General features: G+C 44.0%; 5 protein-coding genes across 6 annotated transcripts in view; 2 read left to right on the top strand and 3 right to left on the bottom strand.

The window, feature by feature from the left end:
* Positions 1-2,332, top strand: part of fryl (furry homolog, like) — a 96,547-nt gene extending 94,215 nt beyond the window's left edge. Inside the window, exon 63 of the mRNA XM_062555704.1 lies at positions 1-2,332. This exon is cut by the window's left edge and continues 547 nt beyond it. The gene's annotated coding sequence lies outside the window, so the exon portion shown is untranslated.
* A 2,391-nt stretch (positions 2,333-4,723) lies between these two features.
* On the bottom strand, positions 4,724-6,275 carry zar1 (zygote arrest 1). Its single transcript, XM_062555703.1, has 4 exons — positions 5,582-6,275; positions 5,296-5,388; positions 5,134-5,208; positions 4,724-5,045 (listed from the first exon to the last, which is right to left on the bottom strand). Exons 1-4 carry the CDS (start codon positions 6,254-6,256, stop codon positions 4,902-4,904), a joined length of 987 nt encoding a protein of 328 aa, XP_062411687.1. The 5' UTR covers positions 6,257-6,275; the 3' UTR covers positions 4,724-4,901.
* A 198-nt stretch (positions 6,276-6,473) lies between these two features.
* Positions 6,474-11,460, bottom strand: slc10a4 (solute carrier family 10 member 4). The gene is made up of 3 exons (XM_062556168.1): positions 10,639-11,460; positions 9,976-10,186; positions 6,474-8,000 (listed from the first exon to the last, which is right to left on the bottom strand). Exons 1-3 carry the CDS (start codon positions 11,208-11,210, stop codon positions 7,470-7,472), a joined length of 1,314 nt encoding a protein of 437 aa, XP_062412152.1. The 5' UTR covers positions 11,211-11,460; the 3' UTR covers positions 6,474-7,469.
* A 977-nt stretch (positions 11,461-12,437) lies between these two features.
* On the top strand, positions 12,438-14,471 carry si:dkey-90m5.4 (leucine-rich alpha-2-glycoprotein). The gene is made up of 3 exons (XM_062556240.1): positions 12,438-12,647; positions 13,016-13,353; positions 13,663-14,471. Exons 2-3 carry the CDS (start codon positions 13,023-13,025, stop codon positions 14,325-14,327), a joined length of 996 nt encoding a protein of 331 aa, XP_062412224.1. The 5' UTR covers positions 12,438-12,647; positions 13,016-13,022; the 3' UTR covers positions 14,328-14,471.
* Positions 14,472-14,611: 140 nt separating this feature from the next.
* Positions 14,612-20,441, bottom strand: LOC134102206 (E3 ubiquitin-protein ligase TRIM47-like). 2 transcript variants are annotated; one of them, XM_062556237.1, is made up of 6 exons: positions 19,756-20,441; positions 19,510-19,596; positions 16,811-17,050; positions 16,024-16,171; positions 15,861-15,908; positions 14,612-15,769 (listed from the first exon to the last, which is right to left on the bottom strand). In XM_062556237.1, exons 1-6 carry the CDS (start codon positions 20,338-20,340, stop codon positions 15,240-15,242), a joined length of 1,638 nt encoding a protein of 545 aa, XP_062412221.1. In that variant the 5' UTR covers positions 20,341-20,441; the 3' UTR covers positions 14,612-15,239. The 2 variants fall into 2 exon arrangements, with proteins under 2 accessions (XP_062412221.1, XP_062412222.1); XM_062556238.1 differs by having other exon boundaries at positions 16,829-17,050.
* Between the last annotated feature and the right edge of the window lie 2,493 nt (positions 20,442-22,934).

The raw sequence follows: 22,934 nt of genomic DNA, 5'->3' as shown, positions 1-22,934 counted from the left end.
CTCTCTGCACACCTGCACTTGGCAACCTGAAGGGGGGAGGGGGGGGTTGTGGGGAAAAGCAAGGAGGGGATAAGCACCTGAGAGGAGGAGGGGCATATGGGGCGGATGGGGGCGGACCCGTGGGTGGGGACTGAAGACGTCATTCTAAAGGGCTATAAGGATGTGAGGGGGATGAACTCAACTCGCTCATGTAGAAAAATGCGCAAGTGTCGCTCTTTCCATTCTTCTTCTTCTCTCTCTCTCGCTCTCTCTCGCTCTCTCTCTCTCTCCTATCCTCTCTTCTTTTTCTCCACCCGAAAATAAGCCAACCTCGCTTGGAAGAAGTTTAAAACAAAAACAAAAAAAAAAACATTCAGCTGCAATAACTACTCGTGAGACGGTGACGGGAGGTGGCGTGCGGAAGGGCCGAGGCAGATGACGCCGAACTGGAAACGCTTCTCTTTTTCGGGACGAAAACGACCCACAAGCAGCCCTCCTCGATTGAGAACGGCCCGTGGGCTCTCTCGTTGGCCCACGATGCACTGGGCCGGCGAAACTGAGCACGCATGGTGTGGTCGCCATGGAGATGGCATGAAGAAGAAGAAGAGGAGGAGAGGAGGAGGTGTTCGCAGGATTCCCTGTCACGTTGGACTCAGTATCAAACATAATATTAAGAAAACGAAAAGGAAAAAAAATCTATATATGAATAAAAACAAGGTTTCAAATGCATGCTTGAAAGAGAAAGCAATGCAAGACATATTTTTGGAGAAATGTATTTTTTATTAGAGCTAACATCCTAGGATGTAAACATTAGGGATATTTAATGTGTAATTGTAAGCCGGGGGAGAGGGCGGCTGTCGCCCTCAGGGTGCTGTATAAAGAGAAATTTATCTGTTCACTTTACGGACCCCCCCCCCTCCCCTCCCCCGCACCCCCAGAGTCTGGGAAACACCAAGCCTTTGCTTAGTCGCTCTTAACAACAGCAACAGAAAAAAAAAAAACTCTTACCCTGTTACCAAATAAGTAGCTGCCTTTAGAAACCATAGATATCCGTGTGTGTGCACGGATGTGTGTGTGTCTACGTGTGCCTGTGTGTGTGTGCGAGAGAGAGAGAGACATTTTGTTTGTGTTTTGCGCACATGACGCATGTGCTTCTGTTGGCGATACAGGTTTTGTTCCTAAAGGCATATTTACATATAAACACACACACATGCACATACACATACGCAGATTGAAATGCGCGCGCACACACACAACCACACACATAGAGTAAGTGCTAAAACTGGCTGCAACTCATTATGGAAATATCAATAACTTATTTTACTCTGTATATATTTTAGAAAAAATTGTATAGTGTAAAAGCAGTATTTTTCCCTTGTACATTTGTGTAATGCACTGTTAAAGCAGAATAGAGTATGAAGCTAACGCAAAAAAAAATAAAAAATACAAATAAATACGCAAGAATTGAATAAGAGACCAGATATAACAATCACTAACAAACCCTCTTTACCATTCTACTATGTTGGCAACTGAAACTTTTCTCCCCAAAAGAACTGGCCTTGGCTGGGGCAAGCGCTCATGCACAGAGAGGGCACTGACACAGGTCAGAGTGCAAAGGTCGTCGCCGGGAACCGACACCTGACTCCACTGCTTAGTAGTCGAGAAAAAGACACTTGAGGTCGTAGCCCCGTCTCGATGTTTGGACGGCCATTGCCCAGCCCAGTCTTTGCCACATGCATTCCTTAACTCCACTGTGATTCTCCACGCTGGCTTGCTTTCCCCTAGACAGGTTGTTCTGAGAAACCTGTGCTCGAAGGAAGCTTGGGCTCTTTGTCGTCCATGTTGGCTCTGTCTTAACCCAATACCCCCTGTCCCGAACCCCTGCCCGGCTCAGGGTTGCACTGATGGTGTGTTCTAGCCCTATGCCCTGAGGGGGAAACTGGCCATGGTGGCTCTGCTGTGCTTCTGAAAGGCACTGGGCTTGCTTGCCGAACTGCAGGACATTAAGCAATGTCTTGAGAGAGAGAGAGAGAGAGAAAAAAATTGTCGTCATGGCACATTTAAGGAAAAGATTTAAAAAGATGATCACTGTATTCATTCCTCACACCGATCTCTTCTGTTGCTTGTCTGGTACATTTTTGAATGCTGTTCTTAATTATTTAATGAATATATGGATATATTATTTACCTGGAAAAAGTATACTTTTTATTTAGAGGTGCATTATTCCTTTTTCTTCTGTTTTCTTTAGTTTTTCTGTTGATTTTTTGTGTTTTTTTTCTTTCTTTTTTCTTTTCTTTGTCATCTCACTCTTTACCAGCCTTTCCTCGTCTGGATAAATAAAAATCTGATCATATGCACTTTCCCAGCCTCCAGCTCTTTTACACACACACACACACACACACACACACACACACACACACACACACACACACACACCTGATGCCAGAATCGAATTGATCCTGAGGGGTTTGCCCCTATATCAATGGGTACCTCTCATTTGGGCTTTTATACGTCCTCCCTCGCTCCTCGGGCCTCGATCCTCGCTGATCTACATAAAGAATGATGGGGCGAAAACAATGGGATGGTCTATCCAGTGTTAGTTATAGATCAGTGGGAACGCCCCTCGAGGATCGAGGAGGCATGTTGAGAAGCACCTAACGTGGGATTGTGCAATCAAACTAGCAATATATCAGTATTTAGTTGTCAAGGGCACCACTGGGTGGGAGAGCTCAGGACTACTCCGGGAGCCCGCTCTTAACACAATGTCCATTGTCAACTTTGACTGGGGAGGCATAATATTACTTTATTTCATAGTGCCCAACATGTCTAGCAGCACACATGCTCAGTATTAAAGTGTAACTGCACCCCATAACTCCACCCACTTCACATTTCTGAAAAAGGCTTTCAAAATGGGCGGGGCGTTCAGAAATTTGGAAGGGACTGCAGCACTGCTGCAGCCAATCAACCATGGGGATTTCGTGTCAATCTTGGAATGAGTGCTGCAGACATGGCTTATCACAGGTAATCATGGCAGCAGGTGTTGGGGCGTTTCATTCCTAATTTGTAACGACCTAGTGACGTAGAGGCGCCAGAGAAGTGCAGGACTATGTCAGCATTTTGGACCAAAATGCCATGGCATGTTTCAGCCTGTAGAAGGCGCGGAGAGCTATATCTCCAATACAAAATCAAAATAGTAGTCTGGTTTTCACCATACTAAGCTCAATCTTTTAAGATTGAACATTAGTCTGGCGAAGATGCGCTTTGATTCTACTGCAAAAGAGGCGTGATCAATGTGCATCGTTCAAATGACTCCGTACGTAATTGCCACGAGCGGGGCTAGTTGATAAACTTTTAGCCTACCAAAGCCGGTCGGTAGAATCACAAACACGTCCTTCCGCTGTATGAACTGTTCCAGGGCAAGTTTTTGTTCTGTTTTCAAAGAAAACTGGCCTTTAACGTCTTCCAAAACAGAAGCAACAGCGGCTGCTGCTTTCGTTTCGTTGCTGCTTAAAGAGACCCTATGCAACTTTTTCATAGTCATAAAATCGCTTAGAAATCGTTGTTTTGCTTGACTGACCAGTTTTATCGAAAACAGTCACATTCCTCCCGCCCCTAGTGTCCCTATCCGCTATTACAACCTTGCAACTTTCTGATAAACGATCGTCTGCTGTTTACATCTGGAAGTCAGAGACGCGAAAGGAACAAGAAGAACCACGCTTGCAATTTATATATTTATATATAGCCTATATATGTATATACACGCTAAAGCTGTCGGGGAAGCTCTGCAGAGAAATATGCAAGCATAAAACGACGAAACCGAAACCAGAGATGAAATCGCCAATCCTGCATTATTCCTCTTTAAGTTTCGTCACGTCACCGGCCAATAGCGTGCCAGGACTAGAGTATGGCCGTTTCTGATTGGAGCTAAAGATTCTGTCAGTGAAACAGTGAAAGTAGATCTGCTGGTATCCAGCCTGAGGTGCCAGGCGAAATTCTCCAGAAGTTCAGGCAGGGTTCACCCAGCCTAACAAAATAGTACTTTTCTCGGGAAACACGATTGTCAATATTAACCCTGGTAATAGTGTTGATCACCACTTGAGTAATTTCAATCAACAGCTCAAAACACATTTTAGGGTGCAGCTACACTTTAAGTTAGAATGCAGTGTCCTAAGATGCATTATATTTGACAGCGTAAACAAGTTAAGGGTTGTGTGGACCCATTAAATACGATCAAGAGGGTAGTGTACAACTCATTCGTGTAGCTTTAAGACCATACATGTCTGCCACACTCACACTTAAAATCATCTCCTTAATGCAGGTATTCCTCCCTCTGACACATGTACAGTGCAGCTGATTGCTGAACAGCCCTAACAGGTTTGGTCCATTTGCTCAAGTCTGAGGAGTAGGCTTTAAGTGAATGACATTGGTTTAGATCCCAGAGAAATCCATTTGTACCAAGCAATAGTAGGCCTACTCAATCCAAAATGTGGCATTGTCATGGTTCTCCCGGAGGCAAGGATGGCACTGGACAGTACCTCTGCTTGCAATAGTCAAACCTTCTTGAAACACTCACTGACCCATAAACTGTGTGGAGCTGGAGGCAGACAGCTGGGAGGTTCGTGTAGAGTTCACACAGCCAACAGAGCAGGGGGTGTTTAGCTGCGGGTTTACGATCATACCAAGGCACAAGTGCCAGCTTGACCAGACTGCAGAGTGTGTAAATAGCGTGGGCAGAGAAGACTCGTGCTGCTGATTGCCATTTTATTATAAGCATTCATTAACATTATTCAACAAAACAAAAGGAGGGTAACCAACCATTATTAATACAAACAAAAACAGTGCTGCTCAGAGCAAGCGCCTTTGCCCCGGCCGTCAGTGATGGTGAAAGTCCTGTGCGTCAATGTCGGAGTGCAAACGGCCAGCTAAATGATATACTTGAAGCTGAACGTGCTGTCGCAGGACAGTCTCTTGCCCTTGCACCTCCCGCAAAGATCCTGACGGTGAGGACGTTTGGGGTCCACGTGGCGCGGCGTCACTGGGCATACGCACCTCGCCTTGTTGCAGACCTGGGAAGGGGGACAGTGAACATGTAAGGACTAACAGAAGCCTGCAAGTTAAAAAACAGTTGTTGGGAATTTGATCTAGAGGTCCTACCTGGCATGTTATGTCCTCAACGCGGTAAGGATTGAATGATTTCTTGCAAGTTCTGCAAAACTGTTTGAAGTATACCTGTCAAGGGGGGCAGTTAAGGTCAGTTGATTTGATGGGCCTAAAGAAATGGGTAACAAAACACAAGTTGTTGAAGGCCTTTCTCACCTTGTTGGTCCCCTGTACACACCACACATATGCGCTCTCCCAGCGCAGGTTGCACTCCTTGCAGTGGTAATAGCCATACTTTTGCTCCAAGAACTGAAAAGAAACGGTGAAGTTAAGTCTCATTTTCGGCAAATAATGGTAAACAGCTACACTTACAAATTATTAAGAGTTCCGGCCGAAAAACCACCCCAATCATTACAAGCCCAGTAAGAGCACGTTGTTTAATTAAACTGTAAACGTTTGATATGATTTAAAAGTAGTTTTCTTGGACAATGTTCAGTCTTACCTGAAATCTCACGCGTCCTTTGACTTTGGAATCGCCTTGTTTTCCACTTTGAGTCTCGTCTTTCTGATCATCGGTAATATTTGAAAGGTCTTTCTCTTTGTTTCCATCCTTCTCTGGACTAAGCTTTTCTTTGGCCGCCTTCTCTGCGGCCTCAGACTCGCATTCGGAGCCCTCGCTTTTCAAAGTGGTGTCGAGTTCATCGCCACTTGAGAGGTTAAGTGCCCGCTTTTCTCCCTTGACGTCGGAGAGGAGGGATGAGAGTCGTCTGGAAGTAATCGGGGAATAAACTGCGAGGGTGCGCGGGTAACGCATTACCGCGCCTCCGGTGCGCAACGGAAGCTGAACTTCACGACCCCCTTTTCGCAAAACATTTCGGTTTCGACTGAGGGTCCGCGGGCCCAAGGAGCACTGCACCGATACGTCGGTTTTGGGGTTGACCTGCACGGCAATATCTTTGGTGTTAGGCCTTCGAAGCCGAGGCGTCAGATTGGGGTTAATTTGCGCCAATATCGACTTCAATTGTGCGCGATGGTCGTTGTCAAAGTAGGTCTCCGCATCTCCGAAGGTAAAATAATTCTTGTTCCGCCAGGTCTTTGGTTTCGGACACCTATACGAGTAGGGATTGTAAGATGAATAGAGGTAACTGTCAATCGTTTCATCTCCAAACGAAGCCATTTTGCTTAGTCGTCTGATGTGTGGACGTCAGCTAATTTATACACTGGCCTTGTTAGGTTGATTACAATCAGGTGAGCAGTCCTGCCTTGTTCTGACCTCCAGTCACTGAACAATTTCATGCACACGCACAGGGAATTTGCAGTGCATATTTTATTCATGTTTATACACTTAACATATTGCAAACATTTACATAATTGCACAATTTAACTGGTTATTTAATTGATGAAGTAATCACACATTGTTGTATTGAACATGGATGCTTTGGTGAAATGTGTCTGGCAAAAAAAGCAATGAAGCGCTCAGACGTGATTATGAACGATCGCATTACGAGTTACAAATGCAGTGTTGTAAGGAACAGCCGTGGAGGCGCAAGAATGACACGCTGGGAGCTCTGACTCTGAGCACTTAAAGCCACAATTCATCTTCTTTTCACATAAATCACATAGGCCTAGCAACACCATCATTATTTCCAATCATGACTATTGTTATCGAGGATATTCAATTAGTTAAATTAGTTACAGAGAATGGTTTATTAGTCATGCCACACACCATCAGTGTCTAGAATAATGAATGAGTCTTGATCCAGCAAATTGCTCCCTTTTCACAGAGGATTTCATGTATGAGTTTCATGAAAATAGTCAACACAATGTAGATGTAAACCTGTCCAGTTGGAGTGTTCCATTGATGATATCAACCCACTGGTAGATTATTCCAGGTTATAAGGCTTTTAGTACTATTAAGCTTGAAGTATGGTTCAATGGATTCCATGCAAGGAAATCCCATCTGCATAGCTGTCCTGTTGTGAAGCTGTGAACATGTGCCGGAAAACACCAGTGTTATGTGTTTTGAAAACTTAAGATGCCATCATTCACCAGTTCACATGGTGACTGTGTTCCACAAATACAGTAATCCTCAATCATTGCAGTGGTTGCAGTCGTTGTTTTTCAGTGAAATGAAACATGGAATCAGTTGATGTCCTGAAAAATACCCAGGGACACATGAGCCCCTACGAGCCCATGGTACAGTTAACCAGCCCTCTTGTGGCATTCTCTGGAGCTGCTGAGGAGAGTGGTGAGGTTTCAGCGATGGTAGCCATGATTGCTTTGGGAATGTCAGTGTTAAGAGAGGTATGGAAGCTCGCCCCCCTCGCCTGTATGTCTCTCTCTCTCTTTCTCTCTCTCTCTCTCTCTCTCTTGAGTGTCTTTGGTAGTCCCTATACCGGGGTCGGGGGTGTCCCTCGAGACTCCAGCGCAATGGAGTTGGGGTCGCTGACGGTCACCGAGCCGTAGGCCGTGTCGAAGGCCCCGTCGTCCTCGTTCAGCGTCCTGTAGTTGATGTCCGTGTCGTCGTCGCCGCCCAGGTAGTCCTCCTTGTGGAGCACCTCGGTCCGGTACATGCGGTAGGCCAGGATGAAGATGCCGGCCTCGGCCGCCTGGAAGAGCGCGTAGAGCAGCGGGAACATGTACATGCCGCCCATCAGCTGCGGCGGGAAGGCCAGCTTGAGGATGGCCGTGCACAGCTGCACGTTCTGGCAGCCGGTCTCCATGGAGACGGTCCGGCAGCTGTTGGGCGGCAGGTCGAAGAGGCGCGCCAGGCCGTAGCCCGCCCCGTAGCCGGCCATGGGCATCAGCACGGCCACCAGGTAGACGGACGGCGGGATGGTGGACAGGAGCTCGGGGCCCAGCATGGCGCCGGTCATGATGAAGAGCATCACCAGGGTGACCAGCAGGGACCACAGAGACACCTGGGGGGGGGGGGGGGGGGGGATGGAGGGATGGAGAAGAACAACAGGTGAGGGTCGTACACCCGCAGCCCACCCCAGCAGAGGAAAGGAAAACTCAAAATAAGACCTCCTCTTTGTCTGGCCTATTTCCTCTTTACACTTGAGGTCAATTTAGCATCAATGTAAAATATTGACCTTGACCATTGTCTTCAATCTCATGTCATCTTCCATGAAATTGGCGTTTGGTTGAGGTGCGCACATCCACAGTAACAATAATCCAGGTGCCGGACAAAAGTGGTAGACAATGTGATAGATTGGTCCGCACACTGGGTATAAGCTCCAAAATACACTTTTTATTTTAATACATAAAAGTCAACGTTTCGATCCTCCAGTGGGAGCCTCTTGTCTCAGCCCAAGTTCAATTTAAATTCAACTTAAGATCTTAATGTACTTGTTCACACTACTCTGTTGCTTCTTACTACTTGAAACCTACAGTAAAAGGGTTCAGGAGAAACAAGTCAAAATTAAGTGATCTCTAAATGGTAGCTGATTTATGTCTGTGAGACAAAGATAAGACTGTTGTAAGCAGCAATTCAGCTTTCCACTGACACAACACACTAGCTCACAGGTGACACCCAGAGGTCCCATGGGTTTAAGGGAACTTGAAAGCACTCAGAACGTTTATGTAGATCAGTGAGGATCGAGGCCCAAGGAGGGAGGGAGGACATATAAACTCTACATGAGAAGCACCCTAAGTGTGGTCCTGTCTGCTTAAACCTGTCAAAGGTACTTCAAAATGCTGTACATGGTAAAGGGCAAACATATGTTGGTCCTCTTCCATGATAATCGGGATACTGTATTTTTCTCTTTTTTTTCAGTTTATTTTTACCATGGTCGCCTGACTGCTCTGATTTGTGTGATCTGTCCCAGCTTAATTATGGGATGGTGGCCACTGGCTTCATACTGTATGTATTCATCACAGGGCTTCGGATGAGTTGCGATGGAGTTGGCGTTTTTTTTTATATTGTCTCGGAACTAACATGCTTTCAAAAGGGAATCCCTCGGGAAGAAAGCGACCAGAGTGGCACGTGGGGCCATTCAGGGCCTCGTGCGCATTATGGCGAAGAGAAAAGAGCAAGAGCCACCAGCGGGCGAGAGAGCCTGCCGCGCTTTTCATCCACTTCACTTGATGCGTTCCACTTCTCACCCCCCCCCCCCCCCCCCCCCCCCGCCCAGATACATCATTCTGTCACACATCTCCCACCCATGTCCTTTATTTCAGCGCTCGGCTCGAGCTGCTCTTGGGTAAGCAGGTCTGAAAAGAGAGCGCTAGCCTGGCGCTGAGAATAAAACGACTGTGATGTCACTGCGCCCTGAGGGTCAGCCTCTCCACGTTGAAGACAGACCGAGGAGATTACGCAGTGCGCCCCAGAGGCACCGGAATGACGTCGGGAACGCAGCAAATCACCGGATTTTCACCACAAGTGACGTTTCCAGTTAACATGATCAAGATAGTATTCTAGAAATGTTGAAATCAACCTAGAGACAGGCGATCCCTTAATTTACACGTGTAAAAGTTAATTTACATGTGCACGCCAGATCAGGGCCCAGATTCAGCGGATTATCACTTGGAAGGGGGGGCAATACATGGAATTATCAGTGAGCATTAGATTATGTGTAGACCTTAGGTGGTTCATACAACCTGCAACAAAACAAGTGTCCGAACAGTTTCTGAGTGTCAAAATTCCAGTTTTTGTTCCTTGCAGTGAAAATGAAAAATTGCTTTGTAACTAGGCTACATTATAGAGTACTTTATTACAGAAATGCCGTATTTAGGACTTAAGACAAACTGCAGTATAACTTATAATTTCTTGTCCGATAATTGCAATTATTTTCTGTCAGGGAGCATTGTTTTCAATGTTTCTCCGAGTAAGACCTTGTGCAAAAGTATATTCGCTTTTCAGATTAAGAAAAGAGAATACAGATGTGAACTCACTTTAAGGACAATGTCAGCAGCGCGGGTGTAGCGATATCTGAGCCAGACACCTAGACCGATGGGGATGAGCGTGCTGCACAGAGTGATGATGATCGCTCCGAACGGCAGGAGGTTCACCACGGGCGTGTTGATCCATGCACGACTGTACATCCACAAGCAGAGCGGCATGAGGACCAGTGCGAGAATGGTGGAGGAGATGGTCATGACGATGCTGGAAAGGGGACAAAAGATAGAAATCATGTCACAGACGCCAGGGATTCATAATTAGAACAATTGTGGGGAGGATTGTGCCAAAATAAATAAAATAACATAAAACAACTTTTACGCAAAGGATTTCAAGTGAAGAGAATTACAGAAAAGTGGCAAATCACTCACAGTGACATATTTTGCATGTGAGGACAATTTCTCAATGTTTTATATGAACACAATTTATCTTTGAGGAGAGTGCAAAACCAGCCAATTTAGCATCCGCTCTTCTGTACCCAAAGCTCTCCTCATATCATTCCTGTGGAAATTACTGACCGGAAGAGAGGAGTTATTTGTCGATACTTTTGCTTTATACCTTTTCTTAGCATTTCAATAGTTTTAAACGACTTTGTGAAATGTATGAGTTTGTACTATAGTTTTAAGCACACTCTCACACTTTGAGTGAACGAGCTTTACCTCAGGTTCATTTCACCGTTGACCAGTAGTGACAAAATATTGGAGAGGTTTCCTCCGGGACAGCAGCCGCACAGTAGGACAGCCATGGCCGCCACATCGTCGAGGGAGAAAGCCAGTGCCAGAAGAAAAGCCACCAGAGGCATGATGACAAACTGGCACACCAGAGCCAACAACACCCCTATGGGCCTTCGGATGTGCTCCCCAAGTTGGCCTACCTCCACTGTGCATCCTAGCCCCAACATGGTGAAGCACAGGATAATCCCCACGAACACGTTTATCCCATGACTGAGTGGCGAGTCCCAAAACGCGACCACCAGGTGACCCGATTCAGATGGAGCCAGCGAAGGCGCAGGTGGTGCCGCTAGTAAACCAGCGGCGATAGCCCCCTCGGTGGTTCTAAGTAAAGACACTGGATCCCTAGTAACGCGTAATATGGCCGTGACGAAGTCCTCGGACGCGCGGTCCGGGACCCTGGTGGTGCCATTGAGTTGCCACTCGTCTTTGGTGAGGTTGAAAAAGTGGTCGAAGTCTACAGACGACGCTGCGCTCTCCGGCGAGGTTGCGTTCTCCATGGCACTTCCAGGGACCGATGCGCTCCGCTCCGTTCTCCGGGGTGTCTCTCAGGATCCGTGCGCGACGCTCCACTGCTACGGGACAGGTCCTTGTGTGGAGACGCGGTCCCCTAGCGGCGCATCGTCATCGCCTGCTGTCACCAGTGACGGAGGTACATTGGAGTTCCTACTGACAAGAGAGCGCGGTGGCACCACCAGGCGCGTTTTGCGCATCGAGGTAGAGCTGCCTATGGAACGCTGAAATGCGCGGATTGGCTCGCATTTGACGTGCGGCACTTTTATTCATAAAAAGTACAGATTTGCTTGTGTGCAAAGTCTGTTTCCTCTCCCGTAATTGTTTTAAACAAAATATGTTATTAAACACTTTGTTTTAGATCGTGACATTTCCATCTCGCTATTAATCTTGTATTCCCTGGACTGCTCGGCTGGAGAAGTCGTATGAAACCAATTCTAACATAGACTTATATACTTCTGGCCTTTCTATACCTAAATATATTATAATGTCCTTGGGGCGTACCAAAATGACTGCTGTTGATGTCCGTTGATGCGTGATGAAAGCATTACTAAACTATGTTGTTAATGCTCCAATATTGCGATGTGGTGTTTTTTCTTTTTTGTTTGTTTGGATTATTATTTTTTTCCTCTCTCCAAGCAACTTGACTGTAGTCGCACACAGCTTGTCATCACTTTTTCATCACTATTAAATGCATGTTTGTTAAACGCTGATTGTTTTGGTTGAGGGACTTGAACTTAAAAGAGCTTAGGTCCATTTCCTTGCCACATATCCTAATGCTTTCAGTAATTTCCCCAACTCTCCTATACTTTCCTGGAAATGAATGAATAGACATTTGGTTGTGTCACATGTACCGTAGTCCCTGCAATAATGACGTTTCTAAGGTTGTGTTTAACCTAAGTGATTACAGTAAGATACCAGTGCCACCATGTGGTAGGTTGCCAATTCAGCATCTGATGTACCCCAATCCAATTAACCTTGACCAGGGTAGCCGTTACCAAACTATGTTACTCATCAATGATTCACAGTTATCGATCTTTTTCTATTCACTCAGGAAAGAGTTAGAGTGTATGGTGAAAACGAGTTATCTACACTCTCTTTTCCCTCTCTTTAGTTTAGGAACGTTAAAGAGAATAGCCTATATGACTTTATTTGGAATTATTCGCAAGTCTGCCGTTTATTTTGAAAGAGCATGACCATGACATACTCCATACTTCTCATACTAATGGACTTTTAAACCTCTTGTGCTGTGTGTCATTGTTTACTTTGTATTGGTCACGGCGTTCACTGTCTTTCTTCATTTCCCGTACACCATGTTGAAATGTCAGGTGGATAAATAGGACTTGTAGTCAACATTCGGGAGATTAAAAAGTGCTCAGATAGTAGGAAGCGCATTTTACAGCCATTCATCGCTGATTTTGACGGTGAGATATGCGCACAGAAAATATTTATGAATACACTGCATTTTATTTAAGTCATTTTACAATTCTGTGAGTGATTTTTATGTATGTGAGATATATGTGTGTGTTATGGTTGTATAAGCGACTGGATCCTTTTAACATTCCGGGATAAATAGTGTCTAATCTAATCTATCTATCTGTCTCTCTCTGTCTATCTATTTACCTTTCTAACTGTCTTCCTTCTAGGCTCACTGTTTTTCTGCTTATCATTAAAAAAAAGCTTAAACTCTGTGCTAAAAGTACAAGACATTGATTAGACATGATTGACCGTCTTAAATGTTCAGCGGTATAGTCTCTTCTCTTCAAACTTTGACTGTCTCTCACTCCTACAGAATAGAAATGGATCTCCGGTATCTTCTTAGTATTGCGCTTGGCATCTGCTGCTGGTATGGCGCCCTCTCGTGTCCAGACCTCTGCAATTGCTATTTTGGCCAGGAATCCACGGAGGTAATCTGCAACAACATACAAATTTCTGTCTTCCCGGCTAATGGTATGCCGAGGAACACCACCCGTCTCACCATTCAGTATACCAATATTACTACAATTACTGGAGAGGACCTGCTCGCAACACCACTTCTTAAAGAGCTCCACTTGTCAAACAATATGATCAGAAACCTGTCAACAGACATGCTCATTGGGGTCCCTCATCTTCACACCATAGACCTTACAGGTAGGCCAAATGTTAGACCAAAGTATTCTTTAAAATTGAAGTTATAATTAAACAAGAAGTTTTTGAATTGTGTCAAATGAAGTTTCTTTTTTTGTAAACTTACGACATATTGATTTTCCCTATACATGCTCAATCCATCAATCTTCCTCAGTCAATAAGCACATCTTGATTGATCTATGGATCAGAATGTGGATTCTGTGCTTTTTTTCAATGTGTATTGAATAGTATAAGACAAGTCTTGCACCCAAAAATGTATTAGTTGTATGTTGAATATTGGTCTGTTTAATATTTTCATTCACCATCCTTCAGGTAACCAGCTGATGCACCTTCCATCTCGAGTATTCCACCACGCCCCACTTGACAGCATAGCGCTCAAGAACAACCTCCTCTCCAGAGCAGAAGCTGATTGGTTGCCCAGCAACAGCAACCTCACCTGGATTGACCTGTCAGGTAACCGCTTCCAGAAGATTCCTGCTGGCCTCCTCCAGAACCTGGGCCGCCTGATCACCCTGGACCTCTCCGAGAACAAGCTCGAGGACATCCCAGCTGGAGTTCTGGACCTTCTGACCCTCCTGGAGAGGTTGTCTCTGCAGAACAACAAAGTTCGCACCATAGACCCCTTAGCCTTCAAAGGCACATATGCCCTATCTTATCTGTTTCTGCAATATAACCGCCTGGAGAAACTGTCCCCGACCCTCTTCCAGCATGTGAAGGAGTTGAGGTATCTGGATCTCAGTGGGAACCACCTGCGCCATCTCCCCGATGGGGCTCTGGATCCCAACGTTCTGTTTGTGGACCTCGGGCTGAACCCCTGGCACTGTGATGCCAAGATGGACTACCTGTGGAAGTGGGAGAGAAAGTCTATAGAGGTCCGCCAGGAGGAGACCAAGGCTGTGTGCGCTCTGCCAGTGGTGCTGAAGGGAAGGCCACTAGCGTCCCTGAGTCCAGACGAGCTCGGAGTAAAAGAGGAGTGAAATTCTATTCTTACTGTTCCGTCATTTTTTATTCTTTTTTTGTGTTTTTTGTTTAGTGTTGTACTTTGAGAGCAAAGATTGACCGGTGTCAAATTCCTTGTTTGTTTACGTAAACCTGGCCAATAAAGCTGATTCTGATTCTGATTCTGAAGAGATAAGAGACTGGAGTGTGTAGACTGGATGAGACTGAGGATCAGGCCCTCTTGAAGTTGGGAAACCAACAATTCCCATTATAAGTACAGATATGGACTGATTTTGCAGTAATTTCTTTATTAATTTTTTTAGAACAATATCAAAACATTAATACCCAAGTTTCAAACAGGGCCTCTAGTAATGTCAAACACACCGAGCTAAAATAACATGGGGAAAACCACTGCCACAGTATGGTAAACCAAATACCATAATGGAATGTGAAATAAATACATCAAAATCCTTTCATCTAAGTCCTTTCAACTTAACTGTTTATGGACCTGTGGCAGTACACAGGTAGGCCCCTTAACTTTCGGTTTGATCTAGTAACAGGTGATCTTGTAACAGGTGATCTTTCTGTAAAGTTCTGTTTATACAAAGGGCTCCTTTTCTGCCTACATATCATACTGTACTTCAAAATTAAACATTATACTTCAAACTGGAACTGATTACCATGTATTAACATCAACATAGACCCATTTGTAGGTCAAGGCTTTACGTTTACATTTGTATATCATTGGTCACTATGCCAAAAAAAACGAAAGAGAGTTGAATTCTTGAACAATTCTAAACATCACGGTATTTATGATCTATACACCACATAATAGGTGAAAATGATGAAAATATCTGCACAAATATCTATAATGTCAGCTACAGCAACGTTTTTATTAGGAGTGTACTCTGTAAATCCTAGGGTGGCATTTTCTTTCGCCAGCAAACCCTTTAAAAGAGTTTAATAGAGCAATTTAATGACAGGTAAAATCCTGGGCGTAAAGACTTGGAAAATTTGGGCTGAACCCTGTAAATAAGATCTGCTATCAGATCAGCATCACGCTGAATGATCCTGTAGAAAGACAAAATTCCTGCCTTGCGATCCAGATAAACCCCTATTCTGGTGGGGACTGGGCCTGGAATTTCAGTCTTAAAATTATTGTGTGAATAAGTCAGACCAGATGTTTTGCAGTCCAAGCACCAGGATTTGTTATTAAGCCCAAATCGGCAGTTTTCACCTTTCCGTTCTATGTCATGACTAGCAACTGCAATAGAAATGCCATCACTGGGATTTGGAAAGTTCCACTGAACCTCCCAATATGCACAATTGGACAAAAGCTCTGAACACAACACCTGTTGGCAATCTGTGAATCCATTACAGTTGTTGGTTGTCTGGTAACCCCACTCAACTTTGGTGCAACCCTCAGACAAGAACAGTTGTCTGTATGCAGTGCTCTGATCAAATTTTGGATGGCGGAAATCTGGAGTTGGGAAAGGCAAAAGTTTGAGATAAAATCAATTGTGAGTCACAATTGCATCTGAAATCAACTTTCTGTAGCAAATGTGACTTACGTTTCAGCAACTGATTTCTAGTCATTTCTTCAAACATTGCAAACTTCACTGTGAAGACAAAAAATATATATATATATATATGTGTATTGTACCTTGTGACACACAAGTATCATGGCATTTACCCATTTCAGTTTCCACTGAATCAATGAATAATTTTACACACCACTTCTCCACACCAGCCCAAACTGAGCTACGCACGTCTGATTCACCGCGTCCTTTAGCTGAGAGACAGATGTTTTCACACCATCAAATGAGAAGCGGTCACTGACAGTGACAGCTGGTAAATCTTTTGGGGAAAAGGATGAGAGACTCTGTAGAGAAACAGAAATCATTCACATTAATACTGTAGGTTTCAATGTTCAAGGTTACCTGTGAGCAAATGTCATCTTCCTGCAAGATATGAATGACTGAAGAGACATTCCTAACAACAGTCCAAGTCCACTTGAGTCTTGGGTTACACATTTAAAAAAATGTTACATTTAAATAATCAAACATTACCACTTGTTATTTTAACCGCTTTTGCACTACTTCCATGGATGTGTGTGTGTGTGTGTGTGTGTGTGTGTGTGTGTGTGTGTGTGTGTGTGTACCGTATACACTGCTCAAAAAAATTAAAGGAACACTTTGAAAACACATCAGATACATCATGCTGGATATCTATGCTGATATGGACTGGTTAATGTGTTACGAAATGAAAGGAGCGTGTTTGATGGACAAAAACATAATGTCGCTCATTTGCGCTATACTGTATGGAAATTAGACTATAGTCACTTGGAGTTGGTGTCTAAGTACTGAATAAAAGGTCCTACCCCAACTCGGTCAACCCTGATACAACATATATCTTTCCTGTGGTGTTCCCAATCTATTATTAGCATAAGAAAGTAAAAAATAAAACATCGATAAATAAAATCTGCTGAATTCCGTTCTTGATACACACACAAAATGCTCACCTGAGCAGCTGACGTTACCTGTAGGAAATGTACGTGATCCTCTTTGCTTGCCAGCTGTGCCATATCATCTGCTCTCTTCTTCAGCACTTTGATCTCCTTCTGCAGCTGCTCTGCCCGACTCTGCTCCGCCTCCTCCTTATCTCTGATCATCTTCACCACCTCTTCATGCTTCTCCTCAATGAAGGAATGCAGCTCTGAGAAGACATTGGCACTGTGCTCCACTGCAGCCTGTGCAGAGGACTGATACAAATAATAATAATTTAAAAGTTACACATGACAACCAATGACTTGACCCCATGTTTTGCTGTCAAAAATGACATGTTTGTTGTCAAATTTAAATTCTTCCTTTAGACAACGCTGTAAAAGCCTTTACGTTTTTGTCATGCTATGACAATGTCAACAAATTATTGCACAAACAGTGCAGTCAGAATTTGAGTCTGATACTGCGCCATTGGGACTTTACCCTATGACGAATGTCTGATTTTAGCCTTTCTTTTCACTCTTTTATTCAATCCTACAGCCCTGCCTTTGTCAATGCATGACATTATTCTGTATGTATGCACCCCTGTTTACGTGATATGTCTAACTATTTGTCAAAAAAAGTGCGTACATGTTGGTGGGGCGGGTACCTATTCGGCATAGCTCAGTGCGGGACCCCACTTGGAGACATATTCCCAAGTATTCCCGAGCAACTTTTTCTTCTTGTTACAAGCAAGGTATGTGCATTATCGCCACTCTCTGAACTGGAGGATGACTTTTACAGAGTATCCAATAACTGCTGCCTGGAAGGCACTAGGGTTAGGCATGGGTTAAGGTTAGGGTTAGGGTTAGGTGCCTTTAAGTCAACGGTGGCGCGCGCTGCCTGGAAGATGACGTTGGGGGCTTAAAACACCATCGAGCCCATTAATCTGATTCCGCTATTAGGTTTGGCCAGTGATTCTCAAACATTTTCTGACATTTCCTGTCTCTGTCCACTGGATTAGATGTTATTTTAATTCATGTCAGTCTGTTTATGACTCATATGTCCGTGTGTGGCGATTTTGTTTTAAATCTATGATCTTCCTTGCCGAAAAAGAAAGGCATTATTAAGACAATTAAGAATTCTTAATTAAGAATTCGAAAATTAAGTTAAATCATTTCAGTCAGCGTGTTCTTATTCACAAGCTATAGTTCTGTCCCTAATGAACTCAATCCCCCATAACATTAACAAAAATATATAATTGTTCACTGAAGTAAGAATATGTCCGGTAAAACTTCTGGGGCCGGTTTCCCGAAGCCTTCTTAACGCTACGTAGTTCGTAACCTCTATCTTAAGCTCTACCTTAAGTACCTCACGCATTTCCCGAAACCTTCTTTGCTACGAATGTCTTTCGCAAGTCGTTCGTTGGTAAGAGTGGTCTGGAGCACTCTCAGACCTCTCTTAGCTGCACCTTAGCAATGTTTCGACTCGCGACGCTAGTCGCCGCCACTGTACCCTACAGCAATTTCCGTTACGCATGCAACTCATATGATACAAAATCACTATTTTGGTTCGCCAATGATTTTATGTAAGCATGCTAATTTAGAAAATAGTTTCTGAAAATGTTTTCATGCAAATATGAAACGTGCACGCATTTGAAAATAGTTAAAGCGCTTTATTCTTTGCTTCCCCCCACCGTCCTACAATGTTTAGGCCTAATGTGCGGGTTTGCTGTCATGTTTAATGTTAACCAAAGGCACACAATACTGAATGAGGATGTTGGTCAATCAGCTGTGATTAAAAAAAAGTCTACATAGCCTATTTCAACGAGAAAACCACAAACCTCCCCCAAGCAAACACATGTAGCTACGCCTCCTGCATCCAGACGGTGATACGAATCACTCACAAAATTAAATAGTTTCTTCCTTGGGTCATTTCAGATCTTCCCTGGAAATTTTATCGAAATCCATCTTTAACTTTTAGAGTTAGCCTATCTTGCAAACAAACGGACAAACAAACAAACTAGAAAAGCACTCAGAGAGCGCAGACGTCTGCTTTCAAACATGAAGCGTTCGAATCTTTTTATCCATGCGGGAAACAAACTAACACACCAACAAACAAACCCAGATGAAAACATAACCTACTTACCTACGTAGATCATTTAATTTCTAGACTACGTTTTTTATCATTGTGTGCTAATAAGTTCATCCACGTTGAAGTTGCGTGAATGTTGTGGGGGCGATAGGCTATTATAAGCAATGGTTTTGGTGCAAAGAACGCTTTCATAAGTCTGTCAAGCCTCCGCGTGAAATAAAAAATCGATTTCTGAGCAATCGATGTCACCTAATTCAGCACCTTCATGGTGGACAGTGCCTTATACGTCGGACGTAAGGAGCTTTTCGTAAGAAGACTCCTAAGTGATAGTTCGGGAACCACGACTAGAAAGGTAAACAACTTTGGTAAGTTATACCTTTGGAGTCTTCGTAGCTCGCTAAGAGTGAACGTTATCGGGAAACCGGCCCCTGATCCTCATTTAAAAAAAAACAGGTAGGGCCTAACATCAGCACTACAACTACTTCATATTCATGGGTTTCATCATGTCCCTCTCCAGGTGGGTCAATCAAGCATCATGCAGTCTGCATTCATAATCTATTCTGAGGTGCTTGATTTTATATACCTGTCAAAAGGGACCTGATGAAATCCATGATAGCTTGTGGTATGCATTTTCAGCACCACCCACCTTTAGAGGCTCAACATTTTCTGTCAGCTTGTTTAGTTCAGCTTCCCTCCTGGAGATTGCACTCTGTAATATTGATTCCATCGCCCTCTGGTGGGTCAATTCAGATATTAAAAAATAAATAATTGTATATAAATAAATAAGAACATGATGTCAGGTAAAACTTCTGATCCTTATTATTTTGAAAAATAATCGAGGGGTAAATCTGTCTAACACACTATCATCATTCGACACTGTAGGCTACCTCACCTGTCTGCGTTCCTGAGCATCCGCAGGTGAAACTACATCATGGCCTTTGTGCTCATTTATGATGCATGCAACACACACACACGTCGCATCAGTCCGGCAAAATACTTCCAGAGGTTTGTTATGTTGTGTACACACTCTCGTCTGGACCTTAGCTACGGCCTCAACCATCTTGTGCTTCTTTCCAAGAAAGAGTTCCTCGTGGCGGCAAAAGTGACTTGAACAGTAAGTATCAAGGCAATCCAGACACGTTCGGTCAGCTTTGCGTTTCCTTCCTATGCAAACCGTACACTCTACGTCACCAGGTTCAGCAAACCCGCCATCCAACTGAGCATCTTGACGCTGGAGCTCCGCAACCATGCTAGCCAGAATGAGATTTCGAACTAAAACAGGTCTCGGGTTGAACGTCTGTCTGCACTGAGGGCAACCGACATCATTTCCAGCTTCTCGGTCCCATCCCATAGTAATACACTCCATACAGTAACTGTGTCCACATGGAATAGTTACTGGTTCCTTCAGTAGCTCCAAACAAATTGAACATTGGAAATGATTCTCATCCACTGAGATAAGCCTATTTGCCTCTGCCATTTTGAGGGCATTCGGTGCATACCAGACCACTCCACAAAATGTGTTTTTGATATTCTATTCAATGCGTCTTTAAGGCTGCGTTTTTGTCAGGTAGGCTAATCTTCTTCTTCTTTGGATTGTCAAGTAGCCTAGTCATAGGCTATCATCAGAGAGGGTTAAAGCTATGTGGGAGCGGGATGAGCGGGATGTGAACGCTCGTGACGTTAATTAGAAGCTAAGTGATTGCACCTGGAAGTTGATCAGTGGCCAATGAGGAGCGAGCGAACAGTAAAGAGAGGATAACAGGTGCATCTGACCCCCCCCCCCATGTGTTCGTTAACCTGACTCTCGCCCTCTATGCTCTCGCCAGATAGTTCGCTCTGGAGCTCAGCGAAACGCCTCTGGTGGAGCATGGCGGAACTACAAGGGTCTGGCGAGAGTCAGGCTATGTTCGTGGTCATATTATATTTGGCTGATTTAGCCTTCAATTTTTTCTCTAAAAATAGGAATGAATTGGTGAGAAAATGATCAGTGTATAATTGAGTCCAGGCACATAGCTCATCAGATGGACTGTATCTGCTTCTATTTATGGGTTTCATCAGGTCCCTTGAATGCAAACACAGTGCTTGATTAATAGGCCTACACATGTGGAAAAGCTGTGCTTTACTCACAACACACAGCTGTGCTTTACTCACAACACACTTTACTTTACTCAGTGGGAACTCAAAGCTAGTTATGAAACAAAATTATAACAGGAGGGCTTTAAAGGGGGGGGGGGGGGGGGAATCCAGCTACGCACACGTCTATGTTACAACAGACCTAGGCCTAACAGCTTGATGGCAAAGGCATCACTTGGACCCTCTACCCTGGGGTGTGTTTCCCAGTTAGCAACTTTGTTGGTTACAATGCAATTTCTCATTGCCAACCAACTAAGTTGCTAACAGGTTAGCAACTATAGTTTTGGGAAATGCACCCCTGATCAAGAAGCCAGCATCACCAGCATCTCTTCTTCCTGAAGAGACTAAAGATCCACCTGTGTCCTCAGACTTCTACCACTGCACCACCGAAAGCATGCTCACCAACCATGTGATGTCACAGTATGGTACGGCAACTGCTCTGACCACAAAGCACTGTGGAGGGTGGTGAAAACTGTCAACGCATCACAATTTGCGTTGCTCGTGTAAGACACACAGCATCATCAAAGACTGTTCTCACCTCATCCATAGACTGTTCACCCTACTTACCTCTGGGAGGTCTCACCACACCCAGACCAGCAGGTTCAGAGGAAGCTTCTTCTCTGTGGCTGTCTGTCACCCTGAACACTATCCATCCATCCATCAATCTCTCTATCTATCTACATTAATTCAATACTGTACATCCATCCACTCTATCTTGGAAGACTCTACTCATGTTCTACATGGAGTTTTTGAATGGCTGCCCGCTGGCAGGCGTCTGCGCTGTCCTCTTGCAAGGACTAACAGGAGGAAGGCAACCTTTACCTTTGAGGCTATTCGCCTTTTGAACTTAAACATGCCCCCAGCTCCCTCCTCCCTCTCCTGGGACTAACTACCCCCTACGTATGTCTTATGTTGTGTTATGTCTTATATGTCACTATGCCTGCATGGAGAAATTGCCCCTCGGGATAAATAAAGTTTTTTTTTTTAATTGAATTGAATCTGTCATCCTCTAAATTTGTCTTCAGCCATCTCTCCATCTGACTATATTCTACCATCTACATCAATTTATGTAGCCTATCTATAATCCATCCATCTACTGTACCTACAGTACATCCATCTATATAGGTAGGCCAAATATTAGACCTAAGTCTAATTATTATTATTAGTTAATATTACTATTAATTATTTATTTAAAATTGGAGGTATAATTTAGTAAGTGAAAAACAAGAGGTTTTTGAATTGTGTCAAATGAATAGTTTCTCTTTCATGTCCGGTGCAGTGGTGTTTTTCGGTCGAGATCTTCATTGAATAGTTAAAATGTTTAAAGGAAACGTATGTAAGAAATGTATTTCAATTAATCATAAAATGGCCCTTATATGTCACTAGAAATCATGCTAATTTCAAATACTTTTATCACTGACAACAGTAGTCCAGCCAGGATATTGTCATTCAAAAAGTGAAGTTGCAGCCCTCAACTGATGTTTATGTTATATTATGTGTTTTGGCCTGATGCACCACCCTCCACCTATCTACTAATCACAAAGTCAGTAGTGTTTCGGCATCTAGGTTGCCAATTTCGACTCAGGGGGGAGGGGGAGGGCATACACCGCTCTACAATATTTTGAAAGTGATTGCAGTACCGGTTTTGGCCAAAATCCTACATACGGTTCCTTTATGAATAGTTGCAGTCTAGTTGAATAGAAAGTCTTGCACCCCAAAATACAATATCTTAGTTGTTGTGTGTTGAATTGGTCTGTTTAATATCTTCATTCACCATCCTTCAGGGAACCAGCTGATTCACCTCTCTTCTCGATTGGTCTATCACGCCCCACTTGACAGCATAGCGCTCAAAAACAACCTCCTCTCCAGAAGCTGAGCAACAGCAATCTGACTTGTATTGACCTGTCAGGTAAGGTTATCACATCCAGAAGACTCCTG

This window comes from Sardina pilchardus, chromosome 15 (assembly GCF_963854185.1).
Source record: "Sardina pilchardus chromosome 15, fSarPil1.1, whole genome shotgun sequence".
NCBI lineage: Eukaryota > Metazoa > Chordata > Actinopteri > Clupeiformes > Clupeidae > Sardina > Sardina pilchardus.
This window is presented reverse-complemented; position numbering and strand designations above follow the sequence as displayed.

Bases quoted from the DNA above. Each gene is read 5' to 3' on its own strand.
- zar1 (XM_062555703.1), bottom strand. From the start codon at position 6,256: ATGGCTTCGTTTGGAGATGAAACGATTGACAGTTACCTCTATTCATCT. The intron at 5,389-5,581 runs GTAAGACTGAAC...GTTTCTTTTCAG, and splicing joins AAGGACGCGTGAGATTTCAG to TTCTTGGAGCAAAAGTATGG. The intron at 5,046-5,133 runs GTAGGACCTCTA...CCCCCTTCCCAG, and splicing joins TTGAGGACATAACATGCCAG to GTCTGCAACAAGGCGAGGTG.
- slc10a4 (XM_062556168.1), bottom strand. From the start codon at position 11,210: ATGGAGAACGCAACCTCGCCGGAGAGCGCAGCGTCGTCTGTAGACTTC. The intron at 10,187-10,638 runs GTAAAGCTCGTT...TCCCCTTTCCAG, and splicing joins AACGGTGAAATGAACCTGAG to CATCGTCATGACCATCTCCT. The intron at 8,001-9,975 runs GTGAGTTCACAT...CCCCCCCCCCAG, and splicing joins CTGCTGACATTGTCCTTAAA to GTGTCTCTGTGGTCCCTGCT.
- si:dkey-90m5.4 (XM_062556240.1), top strand. From the start codon at position 13,023: ATGGATCTCCGGTATCTTCTTAGTATTGCGCTTGGCATCTGCTGCTGG. The intron at 13,354-13,662 runs GTAGGCCAAATG...ACCATCCTTCAG, and splicing joins TCACACCATAGACCTTACAG to GTAACCAGCTGATGCACCTT.
- LOC134102206 (XM_062556237.1), bottom strand. From the start codon at position 20,340: ATGGCAGAGGCAAATAGGCTTATCTCAGTGGATGAGAATCATTTCCAA. The intron at 15,909-16,023 runs GTGTGTAAAATT...TTGTCTTCACAG, and splicing joins TGGGCTGGTGTGGAGAAGTG to TGAAGTTTGCAATGTTTGAA. The intron at 15,770-15,860 runs GTAAGTCACATT...TCCCAACTCCAG, and splicing joins TAGAAATCAGTTGCTGAAAC to ATTTCCGCCATCCAAAATTT.